The sequence below is a fragment of the Apteryx mantelli genome, chromosome 12, assembly GCF_036417845.1.
Source record: "Apteryx mantelli isolate bAptMan1 chromosome 12, bAptMan1.hap1, whole genome shotgun sequence".
Lineage (NCBI taxonomy): Eukaryota > Metazoa > Chordata > Aves > Apterygiformes > Apterygidae > Apteryx > Apteryx mantelli.
This window is the reverse complement of record NC_089989.1, coordinates 8639401-8652786: the sequence shown is the minus strand read 5'-3', so window position 1 is coordinate 8652786 and position 13386 is coordinate 8639401. Positions and strand designations below refer to the sequence as shown.

Here is a 13386-nt window from a genome sequence, read left to right as displayed (position 1 = left end):
TACATTTTCACATGGCTACTAAAATCAGGCTTTAAATTAGCCAATTACTACCACAACTGTGTTGATATACAATATGAGACCAACAGATGATTTATCAGTACTTGAAAATTTTTTGTTTAGCAAGAGTTTAAAGTAAATTGCTACGAGCTATGCCAAGACAGGCAAAGATGCAGCATTCGCCGATTACAAGCCAAACGTATTCAGATTATTTTTCAATGCATTCTCCACTATGATATTTGCTCCATTGATTAAGAGATGTTTTTAACCTAACAGGTGAAAAATGCGCTGTTTTTATTGAGTCAGCTGCCACATTTTCGTAGGCCTGATGCATTCCCCAAGCAGTTTTCTCTACAGAAATAAAAACACAACAGCACTTGTTTTTTTAGCCGCAATCTGAAGACAATCATCTTCCACCCCCCCCCCAACCACCAAAAACCTAGAACTGATTACCAGGGTCAAGGGGGAAATGTGAGTGTTTATGATAGGTAGTCTTCCAACCCATTTAAACTGCCTTGGTTCTCTTTCCTCCTTTTAAATTTAGAAGCATGCTACAGGACACTACAGGATCCAAAGGGGGTCTGTAACAGAAGCGTTGCAAATATCAAAATTAGTACTTAACCATCAGAACAATCTGGAAAAATACGGAAGTGCAAGATACCTGTTCAGTGAGACACGCACTCCTCAGAGTAAGACTGTCCTTGACGCTATCAATGTCACCTCCACTTTGGAGGACTAAGTCAGGGAAGCTTACTAGAAACCTAATATGGTTTGCATACAGTTAATGTACACGGCCTCATTAACAGTCCTTCCACAAGTGCTCCAAAGGTTCATTGGAGATAGCCCCTCACAGTTGGGCATGTTTGGAAACGTGACACCTCTAGCATCATCTAGAATTTCTACTCAAGTCTGCAGCAATCTGCCCGCTTCAATTAATTCCATTTAGCGTCACTGAGACGTTTTGATTGCTGCATTTATACTATCAGAAGGGGTTACTACAAAGAAATCTTTCTTCAATTCTAAACAGAAAAGATTTGTGAGAAAAATAAACCTTCAAATCTTTTAAGATCACACAGCTATATGATGGTTAAAAAAAATAAAAATAAAAAGCTCTTCTAGAAATTTTTCTTTTACCAGAAAGTCATCAATGGGGAGGTGAGGGATAGGGGACATATGTTCAGTTAAATAGTTAAAACACTGACATTAATTTAGAATTTATAAAATCAGATTAGGCTGTTATCTTTTGATAATTTAACTTTGACCTTCCTGGGAAATCAGGAGAACTACATACGGTTACCACAACTACAACATCAAATTAGTTGACAGCTATACAAACAGCCATTTTGTGCGCACACAACTGAAGGTGCTTTGTAAATCTGTAGCTGCATGCATTTCCTATTGAACACACTGAAGTTCTTGATATGTGAAGAGCAGTAGTAAATTTTTAAGGAAAACAAATATTAAAATTCACATTCACTACTTCATATAGTTAAATCTTACTCAATCTGTTTTTTCTTTAGTTTCTGTGTTTCATTTCAGTTGTATAATAAAAATCAGTTTAACTGTTCACGAGCATTACCTTTAGCATAAGAATAGTCCTTCCACTGATGTTGACAGTATTTGGGCTCTAAGACATACAAGTATTTGTGCTTTAAAAATAGAGGGTGGAGGAGGAGCCAAGTCTGCTGATTTTTCTTTTTCAGCTTATCTTACAACAACAATGCTACTTATATTAGAGCCCGAAGGGGGGTGTATGTGTGTTTGTGTCTAAATCAGAAGCCCTGAATTTGGGGCACAATTCTGTAATTCTTCGATGTGGCTCTTTTGAAACTATTCCAGATAATTTTATCTATCAAATTCTCACATCAACCATTTTTTCCTTAGAAATACTCCACAGTACAAGCAATTTATGCTCATTTTCTTTCACTGCCACCATAAATATGGGTATGCTAATTAAATCACAGATTATTAAAATAATAATTTAACAACAAGCTTTGAAATTTTTCAGCCAAAATTCTATTAGTGAAAAGTAAACATCTTTTTCAGAAAATAAGCTGTTGCAGAACATTGTATTAAAGAAAATAATATTGGCTCCACTTTACCAAACATGGAAATCTGTGGCAGTTAAGAGATTCAGATTTTGACATCTGCTCTGTCAAACCTTCTCTTTGCCTTAATTTTCTCACTACTAAAATTAGCAAATTAATATTTCTCACCTAGTAATTTCAGTTGTAGATAAGCACACAGCACCGCTACAACAGTTTTACCTTTTTCTGGATTGCTGTTTTTTTACAGTATCAATGTTTTCAGAAGACAGTAACGCTTGTTAAGTACTTACCATGCCATTTGCCTTTGTAAACCGTTCCAAAAGAACCTGACCCTATTCTGGTAGAAAGCATGACTTCACTTGCTTCGATTTCCCAATAATAACTGGAATCTCTTTGTCCACGAGGCCTCTGGAACAAAAATTAAATACTTAAAGTAAAGTTATGCCAATCAAATATATACATTTAGGTTGCACAGGCATATAAGTTTTACACCAAGAATGAAATAACTTCATTCATGCGACCTTAAGATGCACCGAAACCTTGAAGGTTTTGTTCTGTAATCGGGGGGGGGAACAACACAACACACTGACAAGACACCAGGAACTGAGGGAGAAATGTTAATTGATACCAAAGAAACACATGCTCTTAATTTTTTCTCAAAGCTTTTTCCCCCCCCAGAATACCATTCTATTATTTCCCCAAACTGAAAATTTTTGCAGGAAAGAAAAAGACAAAACATTTTCTTGGATGTTATGAAGCTATCATCAAGTTTTGTGCTAGAAATTTAAACCCCTGACCTTCGGTCTTCAAAGACTAAGTAATTAGGGTTTTTTAAAATTAAGTATTTGAAAACATCTGAAATATTTAAGAAACTTACTGATTTTTTTTTTAAATTACAATACTCAAATTCAAGAATTCATTTACGTATTTAAAAGCAATAAACCAAAAATATATAAGCAGAATTCTCAAACGTCTGTGATTTACAGCTGTGACTCCTACTGAGCAATTACATTTCCATTTCTACATTTTATAAGCCTTCAAGAAACTCCAGATACTACTCACTGCTATTTTTTTTATTTTTTAAGTTCAAGTGACGGCTTGCATTCTGTTAAATTTACTTTTCCCTGAGACATTTTGACAACTTTACTACCAAAATGAAGCTGACGTTGTCAATATCATTTCCTAAAAAAGCTATAGCAATATAGTTCAAATGTGGATAACAAAGCCAATTTTAAAAATATCATGTTAAAAAAAAAAGAATAAAAAAAGATATAGCACCTAAAAATTTAGAAAGATAATGCTCAAATCTGTACTGAAAAATAATTTTAAATTAGTGTCTGAAATTCATTTTCAACCCTACACTTTGGTCTGGGGATTTAAAATGCAAGGCAATAATGCTATCTTCCCTAAGTTAGTTAAAATTCTATCATTACTACATACACAAAGTACAGAGTAATCCAAGAAGTTTACCATCAAATTTTATTGACCTTTAAATACAGAAATTTGTCCTAATATTCCATTACTCCCATTCAAGTTTAAAATTTAAACAATAAATACTACAGTACTTACAATTTTGTTTTTTTCTTGCGTATTAGATCCAGGGGCTCTCTCTCTTTGGGCTGGGACTGGGGTTTTGGGCTGAGACCAGCCAGTTGGACTCATATTGTTAGGACTTCCAGACAGAGCAGAGGGTGAGGCTTAAATATAAAAACAGAAGAAAAAAGTTATGAACCAAAAAATAAACACAAAATAATATTATACATTATTTTATTTTTGGAAACCATACCTGATTCACTATGGCTTCGAATTGCATCCTAAAACAGAGAAGATAAATAAATTTAATAAATATATGAAAACATACAAGGGAACAACCAGAAATAGTTGTGTTGAAATAGCTCTTGACAGTTTTGGTCACGTGTGATACAGTATTATTGATCAATACCCTCGAAAAGATGTTGGCTTGGTTATTTTCAAGTCACAAGAAACCTATTTGCTAGAAAACATGCAATTTGTGAATTCTTACAACATACTTAAATATTCAAAGCATATTAAAAGGTATTTAAAAAAAAGACACAGAACAGGAAAAAACACCAGAAGTACTGTCTGCATTCCCACCATTGCATGGTCGTACATGCTTGTATTTCAGATTTGAGCATAGCTTCTGTGATGGTCCTGTATCTCCAGGGGACAAATTTTCAAAGAGGTTTCTGGGTTACAACAGGAGAACTTTTAAAAGCCCCTAAACTACTCCAAGTCAGTATATGTTTAGAAATATCCATACTGCACTACTTTGAACTTGCTTTTCTTTAAATGTCCTTACATAATTCACCAGTCGGTACAGTGCAGCAACACTCACCTCATGCCACAGGCACTTTACAACACAATTCTACAGCCATGCACAAGATAAACTAAGCTCTCACAAACATAACTTTACAACTTTTCTCACCTGCTATGTATTATCCCAAAGTACATACAGGAAAGGTAAAATATCCAGGTACTGTATAAGTACAAAGCAAGAACATGCACTACAGAAATGTTAAATACTGTAAATGTTAATGGAAGTCAATTCAAACTTTCTAACTAATTAGTATAATAAATTAAAGATTTCACAGGAGGACAGAACAAGTCTACATTCCACCATAAAGTCCTCAAAATAACCCAGATTATCCCTTATTATAAAGTTTCATTTATGAAATACACCATTTTAGCTAGTTAATTACATTCTCCCAGGCTTGAATCTATATACTACAGTACTTGTCCAGAGTTCCTCTACTGTGTACCCGAGTGGATTAAAATCTGCATAAGCTATGAAGAACTTTTGCAAGTTATTAATTTTGTCCTTTTTAAAGGCAATAAAAATCTTTTTTAAAACCTGCATTAACAATAAACGATCTTTTTTTCTACATCAGCCTGGGAATTTAGCTTTCTTCACGTGAGCTGGTAAAGAATCACTAAGTAATTTTAAATTGTTCTCATACTTATATATATGTAATTCTTACATATTTTAAGAAAAAAAAAAAGTATTTTTGTTGCACTTTGATCCTAAGTTAAAGACCATTTCCTTTTTTTTGAATCCTATAGCAAATGAAATCAATGTTCTTCGGAGTTGTTCTTACAACACATATAATACATACACGAGTGCTGTAGCCTGTCATCTTTGCTTTGATGTGAAGTAAAGATAGTACATCATGTTTTTAATCTAGGTTTTCATACAGTTACATTCAACTAAATAATTTCCAGAGGAAAAAGGTTACACAATAGATGTTTGAGATGGTTTTACTTTAAAAACTGTATGACCAAATACATCTCTCTAACCCAAGCCTATTCAAGTTCACACCATCAAACAAATTTTGTAGTAGTATGGATTCATCCAGTTAAATTAGAAATGAAGCTACTCTATCGATCTGCCTCTTCCAATTAGTGTTCTCAACATTTAAGTATAAACATGCCATACAGATTTTCATTAAATCAACTCCAGATTAAACATTTCATGTGGACACTGCCATGGCTTACAAGTTACAGCAATCCTGTTAATCACAAGAAAGCAAGAGGCACCAAGAAAATACCTACTCTTCCCCTCAAACAAAATCGTCTGCACCAGGAACTGGGAGAAGCATTCAGGCTGTTATTCTAGGCCAACACAGTAACAGATAAAAGAAAAGAAAAGAACAGAGGGAGTATAAAAAAATTTTTTTAAATTAAGTGTTAGGATAAATGAAAGGAGAAGTAACCTAATTTGTTTGCTATACGATAATTAAGTGCAGCAAAACTTACAAAGTATCCCTCTTCAAGCCTAAAACTCCATTTAGTATCCATACTTCGGTAAATCGCTTTATTAAGATGGTCTTTTTCATATCCTACTAGAAAGTATTTAGTACTTTCTTTCTTTCTTTTTTTAACCCTTTTGGAAAAGCAGCTATTGCCTCTAAGACAGGACAGCTACTTCCATTCAGTCCCCTATGATATTGAGAAGGGCAGAGTAGAAAGCATTTCTTTACTGCTATACATGAAGTATAAAGAAAATAAATGTCTCCTTAAAAGCTCACCACACTATAGAACTTAATATTCTCCTTCTGGAAGGTTTCATGATTTTTCTCATGCCATAAAACATCATCAGCCAGAAGGTTTCTGAAGTAAAAAAAAGCAGGCGGCAAGCCTAAGAAAACGAGAGAAGGGACGGGTATCTTGCCCTGCGAAACTTGGCTGACACAGAGCTTCTATTCCAAGAAAGCTTCATAGTGCTGCAATGCACTTTACTTCTGCTCCACCAAAGGTCCCAAGGACTTCTCTGGCACATTTCAGATAGGCTATAAAGCTTATAAACTACCAGCTGAAGAAGCAAGTAAGCTCAGCAGTGTAAGGATTTTGTTTGGCTTAAGAGTTTCTGAACTATCCCACAGCAAAAAAACAAACACTGCTCCACTGCTCTCTCTACAGTCCTGCAGTTCAGCACTGTTTCTGCAAGGCTTTCCTGCAAGCCACTCCTTATTTTGTTATCTCAAAAACAAACAAACACACACACACAAAACAAAAAAAGCCCCACCCTTCTCCTTTAGGCCTGATTTCAAAAAATTGTCCCTCACTACTGCCAGTCTAAGGAGAGAAAACAAATAAATAAATAAATAGAAGCTTGGAAGCAAGTAACAGCAGAAAAAAAGATCTCAGACAAAGGTGGCTTTACCATGCAAGCATATGGATGTAATGCACAACTGCCAGTAAGCTGATTTCATTATTCAGACCCTGAGAACTACATGTGGACTTACAGTACCTCCAGTCAGATTTAAAATAAACAAAAAAACCCTAGAATAAGTCCAGATGCAAGTTTCAAAGAACATTTTAGATATGCCCAACAGTAAGTATTTCTTCAGCAAAACTGATTTTTTTCCAGATCTGTTAAACTTTCGAGTGTTAAGATCCCGCACATCTTTACAAAGAACGGGCACCAAGATCTACCTAGAACTTTAGCAAAGGTGATAAAGACTGCATGAAAGAACTACTAACTTTGTGGGCAAACATCTCATCTATATTCTTCATCAGTTAGCCAACTAAGGAAAACATTATGCAAATTGCAGAAGCAAACTAAATTTAAAAAAAAAAACAACCAGTAACTATTAGGTAGCTAGCTGCAATTTTAGTTTAACTGCCTACTATTCCCCCCAGCAATATTACCTCAATTATCCTGCTGTCTACAGGCACTGTAGTGCTAACCATATGGACATTTGGTGTGGATGTAGATCGCTGTCTTTGGGAAAGGGAGCCCTCAGAGGAAGGATTCGATGCGTTGAATGTGAAGGCATGAGGTGTAGAATACCTGTGCTGGGAACTGAGAAGGGAAGAGAGAGAAAGGGAAAGTTATGGTTATGTATTTTTTTCCTCCTGTAGCAGTTGAAAAATACCATTCAATGCATCCTGTCCAAGAGCAATATACACAGAATTCCAAAGAGAGGACAAGTGAGGATTATTTGCCAACTAAACTATTTGGTCAGCTAAATCATGCCCAGTTTAACTTAGAAATAAATTTAAAAATCTGAAGTAGGATTTTGACAGTCAACATACCTGCCTGGTATCTTTAACAGTATTCTGCATTTCTGCCATTAAAAAAAATTGCCATGGTTTGCCTCAATCCCTATCAAATCACATTTAAGATACTGATAAAATACTCTCTCTGCTCGATTAATTCAGGTCTGCAAAATTTAAACAACCCCCTCATTTCAAGCCTATTAAATGCATAGCTTAAAAGCTACTTTTACTGCTAAGCCCTAAGTTTGTAAAGATTTGCAAGACTGTTCAATGGTTCACACAGAACAGCCAGCAAGGAAGTCATGAAACCCAATAGCAGTTAGGAGGAGGCCAACACTGTAAAATCCAATTCAAGCAGAGCTATAAATCACAGCTAAGGCCAGTCAACCCTATTTACCCCAAATCACACAAGTAGCTTAGCTGAAGTCAGCCAGCCTTCACAAAAAGCTTAAAAGAATATGAAGTTAATAAATCACTGTTCAACAACACTGGAAATAGAGTAAGATGGCAAAGAGAACATAAGATCAACTACTGATGCAGTTCCCCCTAAAATACATGAATAAATAAAATCATTTACAGGTCAGCTACGTGCTCTGTGCCTCATTCCTGAATAGGCCAACATTTGTCAAAAGGATGTAGAAAAAACAAAAGATGGCCTGCCCTCTTCAGGCTCTAGAATTTCAAGAAAAGAATACAGGCACAAATTAGGATCAGAAGACAGGCCCCTTCAAAAGGGAAACAACTTATTTTAGCATTTAAATCCACAGGAACTTTAAGTCTCAGAATTTCCTTTAAGAGGAGCATATTTTCACAGTTCCCACTATTCTCTCTTTAAGCTCCAATTTGTAGTCATAACATTAGAACACTATTTTAGTTTATGCATTCAGGTCATGCAAAACAAATGAGTCAAACCTTTACATATATACTACCTGATCAGATGAAATATAAAACTAATTAGCACAATATCAAAGGGAGCCTTGAATTTTCTTAGGCAGGAAAACAAAGGTCTCCAAAAAACCTTTAATAACCTCACTTAAAATCTTAAGATTAAAAACTAAAACTATAAAACCCCAAATGAATGTTTTGCTTGAATCTAAGAACAAGAAAGGATATCACATATCTATGATGAAGTGGTGTTGCCTTCTTGCACATTCATCCCGATGTTCTATGTGATTGCTCTACTTTTGAGGAGTTGGGGGTGTTTTGATTTTCTGTTTTTAAACAACTGTATTTCCCAAAACAGAAATGACAGGAAATACTAGCTTACCTAACAGGTATCCGGGAGACAGACTCCCGCATCCGTCTCATTGTCAAGGGAGGTAGTGCAGGGACACCACTGTCACTGATATTTGAATTTGGGAACAATCTGAAATATCAACAAAAACAATTACAATTTCAACTGCTACACTACCTCCTGTACAATGCTGTTGAAGCTGAGAATTTAAAGGGCTGTTTCTTTCATTATAATTAACTTCATGAACATGGCTCTGTCTTTGTATAGTTTTTTTTACTCTGTGTGTGATATGACTAAAAAACTATGTCTGCAGACTCCCAAAGGAAATTTTCTTGAGTTATTTCTGAATTTAAAGACTGAAGACACAAATCTTTTTTACATTCGGTTTCTGATTTTCCTAGCAGAGTTTTCTAGACCAAACTTACTAAGTTCTAGTAAACCCAGATAGCACAAAATGACACAATTCATCCTACACCTCTGATGACTGGTCCGTATTAGAAAATGTATAACTATGAGACTAAATTTAGTTAGAAAAACACAATCACTAATTAAGACGTATTTAAAATCACTGACATTTCAATTATAGGTTTTAGTACTTTTGCGTAACTGGACTTCCAGCATAATGATTTTGAACTTTCCCTCTAATCAATAGTGGAAATATATTACCCTTTATCACTTTTCTCAGAGTTACATTTATTTTCAAAGTGAAAAAAGTTGTGGTCATTCTGAAACACACATTTTTCCAATAGCTAAAGATCAACCAAATCATTAGCTTCATTTCCCCTTCTAAGAGAAGTAGTATGTAAGAGGAATTACTGTGTCTTCCTATGTTGAAACAAAACAGCACTACAGCAATTGCCTCATCTTTCAAGATCTCTTTGTTAGCTTGTCCCAGAGCATTAAATTTACAGCAAGAACAAAATGCATGTAATGTAAACGGCCTTCGTCATCTGGGCGTAGACAGTCATTGCTGGCTGTTTCATGAAGTTCTCTGTATTCATGAAAGTGATTACGCTTCTCAACAATCCAAATTCATCTCTACTATTAGAGATAAAAAACTGATGCTCTTCTGTCATGGAAAATTACTATTGATACTAAAAAGGAATTGTCCTTACAAGAGTTGCCTGATATTGCTCCAGTCAACACACATGGTTGGAACTTTAGTGCTGCAGTGTTCGTGGAATTTGTAACCACATGTCTGACACCGAAATCCATTTAGCAGGAACTTCTGGCAGATGTCACAAAATGCAAGCTTTAGAAATGTCTTCCGAGCCTAAAAAAGACATTACATGATTAACTCAAGCTACTAGCTCTCTTAATTAGCTGAAACGAACATCTTTAAAGCTTGACATAAATAGTTAAATAGCAAATAAAAGTTATCAATGCCCCCAAGATGTTACTAAACTTAAAGCCACGCTTGAGTATTCTTGCACGTATTTCCAGTTCAGCTGGAAACAATGAAAAGCTTACAAATATTTAAGGCATGGTTCACCTGATCATTTAACAAAAAATGTAAAGTGTATTCCACCATCTTATGCCTAGTAAGAGGAGTCAGCTTGGGGGGTGGGGGGGGTGAGAAGAAGAGTTTCTTTGGTTTTTTGTTTTTAATAAAACTGAAAGCGGATCAGATCATATGAACTACCTAATTTTCTACTAATCAAAGTGTTTGCTGTGAGTTTATGCATGAATAATACCTCTTGCACAAGAAAAATAGAAAAATTCTTTAGTAAGTAAAACAGTTTAAGGAAATACTACTATTTTTAAATGACATGTTTTGCCAAAGCTTCTGAAAGTAAAATATATAAATATAAATATATACATACATATACATATATATATACACACACACACACACACACACACACATATATATATAAATAAATAAAAATGAACCAAAGTGTTCCCTCCTCCAGAGCTCCAAATCTGAGCCTCTTCCAGATGCAGAGAGCAATTATTGCTTTTTTGGTGACCAGCTGCAGACAAACGCATTTGTAGTTTCTTAAAACTGCAGAGCAGAAGCAAAGCTACTTTGGGCTTTGTGTAAATCATTCCTAACTTCTCTAATGGATGTAAGTAATTATCCTTTAGTCTTGCCACAATGTATTTCTGGGTCAAAACAACAAATAGGCTAGAATATAGCAATGGAGTTCCCTTGTAGGGAGAATAAAATAGCACAAGGTGTAACTGCTAGAGTTCGGCATTATCTCTTCATAGAAAAAGAATAAATAAAAAAAACAGTAGGAATTCTTATGATTGTTCTCATCTTCTACTTATGTGCATCTTGCTTTGCCTCCCCCTACATAAATTAAAAATCACACAAAATAGAGCTAAAAGTATTTATTAGCCTTCTCTACCCTCAGCAAATTGCAAGACAGCATTAGATTACAAAGCAACATCATGAACTTGCAGAACTAACAGCACTCCTGTACATTCAGTACAATTGGTTAAAGCTCCACAAGGCTACCAAGCTACTCAGCATGTATTTACTTATGAACCAGAGACTTAAAACACAAGTTATCTCCCAATTCTGAACTTTAAACCATGATATCCAAATACAACAGTTGCAGAAATATAAACATTCATACAAGACCATGTAACAAGAATGGCAATCATTAGACTTTGATGAATATGCTTAATGTGAACTTTTAAAGTTTCTGACACCTAGGAAACACTTACTGTAAATAAAATTCTAGCATTTCATTGTCAACTGGTATTTAGCCACTGGGGGTAGGGAAAAAGGAATCACATCATCACTTCTGAAATTCCCCATGTTCAGAAAGCCAAAAGGCACCTAATGCCTAAAACATTCTTTGACTGAATATCTGGGTCAACTGATACAATTTATATTAAAGTACAGAAGAGAAAAAGCTTACAAAATTGTGTGTAGTGAGTGGAACATGATCAAGGAAGTCCACTTGCAGTTCCTCTCCGATCAAGGAAGCAGCATCTGTATTCCAATCCAGGCGTACTTTTTTACTGTAAGAAAGAGCGGGGAGGGCAAAATTACTTAGGAGATGAAAAAATAAAGTCTAGTCTAATCAGTAATATAAATTTTGTGCACTTTGAGTAAACTGAAAATAAATACAAAAGAAGCAGGGCTAATCTCTTATGATGAGCTGTATTTGAGCAACTTTTAACAAAAAATTGTAAGCAATTAACAATTTTGAAGCCATAGCAATTCAACTCTTTTTTTGTTTGTTTGAACACAGAATTCATTTATATATATTGATTATCTGAAATAGGATAAGGCATCTAGAAGCTATGGTGGAGTCACAGAAATACCTTTATAAACACAACATAATAAATTATGAATGGCAGACTAAGTGACATGAAATTCAAATGATGTGCTTCAGCATTAAAATTATTTGGGACCTCCAAATTACACAGAAATGTAAACCCACAAATGATTGTCTCATGACTGAGGCATAAAAGAGCATAAAGCCCAAGCCTTTCGAGGTGTGAAGTTAAATGTATTAACGCCATGAGATACCTTCACTCCCTCAGCTTGTAAAAGAATCATTTGGTATTTAATAGCAGCATCCCCGGTCCTACAAAAAATAAGGAATATCTGAAGTGAGATTTAAATCCAAACACTGTTAAGTTCTAGAGGGCTGCAGACTCTTAGAACTGAACGGACAGAGGAGATCCTCATTCAAGTTGGCCAAGAATCACCAACACTGACATTTACAAACTACGAACACAGAAGAAAATTTGTAGCTCAGATATGAATGCATACCATACTATTTGATCTAGAGTATGATAAGAAAAAAAAAAAACCACCTCTGTAAGATACTAAAAGCACTCGAGTTTCCTCCTCAATTCTGAATGTTTTCAATATTTATTTTAGCTTTGAAATGAAACTAAAATTAAATTTTTGTATTACTGCAGGAAGCTTAAGGAGTTGCCCTTTAGAGGAGCAAGGAAAGTAATAAAGAGGTTTTCATAACTAAATTGCACTCTTAAAAGAAACTAGCAGAAGAAGGGAAAGAAAGCTGCTATTCTAAAACCAGGATTTTTTAAATCCTCTAGTTAAAAGTTTCTTATATAACATTATAGACCCCTACCCTTTTGGTTCAGTAAGAAGTCTAAATACCGCACAGCATTCTGGCTGGAGACCTCTTACTTTAAGCGCCTTCATAAGACAATCATGTAGGGTCATCCCATTTCGCACGTTTACCTGTGACAAAAGGAAAAAAAAAAAATTTAATGAGTGATGGCAGAATCAGATTAAGCTTTTTAGGAAAGAAGTCAATTTTTTCTCCTTTTCTTTAGAAGCTCCAGTAAAACTGCACAACTCTAAGTAAATAAATAAAAATTACCCTGCATTATGTAACAACAGACTGCTGTGCACTGCATGTCAGACAGGCATATTGTCTGCCCTAAACATAACTACTTTACGCTTATAAAAGGAAGTTTTGAAGCCATTTCATAACTTTTAAATTTTTTTTACAATTTACTAAGTTTCTGTGAAACAGAATTTTATATGGCGCTCATACATGCAGGTAGCCTATAAAAGTAATAGAAATGCAGGCAAATGGAATTACCCTAAGGGAAAGAAAAAGGCCTGAATTAGATCTTCAGGAACTT

At 35.0% G+C, this 13386-nt stretch overlaps 1 protein-coding gene across 4 annotated transcripts in view; it reads right to left on the bottom strand.

Moving 5' to 3' along the window:
- Positions 1 to 13386, bottom strand: part of RAF1 (Raf-1 proto-oncogene, serine/threonine kinase) — a 48051-nt gene that overhangs the window by 12372 nt on the left and 22293 nt on the right. For 3 of the 4 annotated variants that reach the window (XM_067303841.1, XM_067303840.1, XM_067303843.1), the window contains 8 exons: positions 12864 to 12976; positions 11673 to 11775; positions 9915 to 10072; positions 8833 to 8931; positions 7215 to 7368; positions 3832 to 3859; positions 3615 to 3742; positions 2336 to 2453 (listed from right to left, as the gene is read on the bottom strand). In XM_067303841.1, the coding sequence (XP_067159942.1) occupies positions 2336 to 2453; positions 3615 to 3742; positions 3832 to 3859; positions 7215 to 7368; positions 8833 to 8931; positions 9915 to 10072; positions 11673 to 11775; positions 12864 to 12976 (901 nt within the window). The remainder of the gene's footprint in view (positions 1 to 2335; positions 2454 to 3614; positions 3743 to 3831; positions 3860 to 7214; positions 7369 to 8832; positions 8932 to 9914; positions 10073 to 11672; positions 11776 to 12863; positions 12977 to 13386) is intronic. The other variant, XM_067303842.1, reaches the window with a different exon arrangement.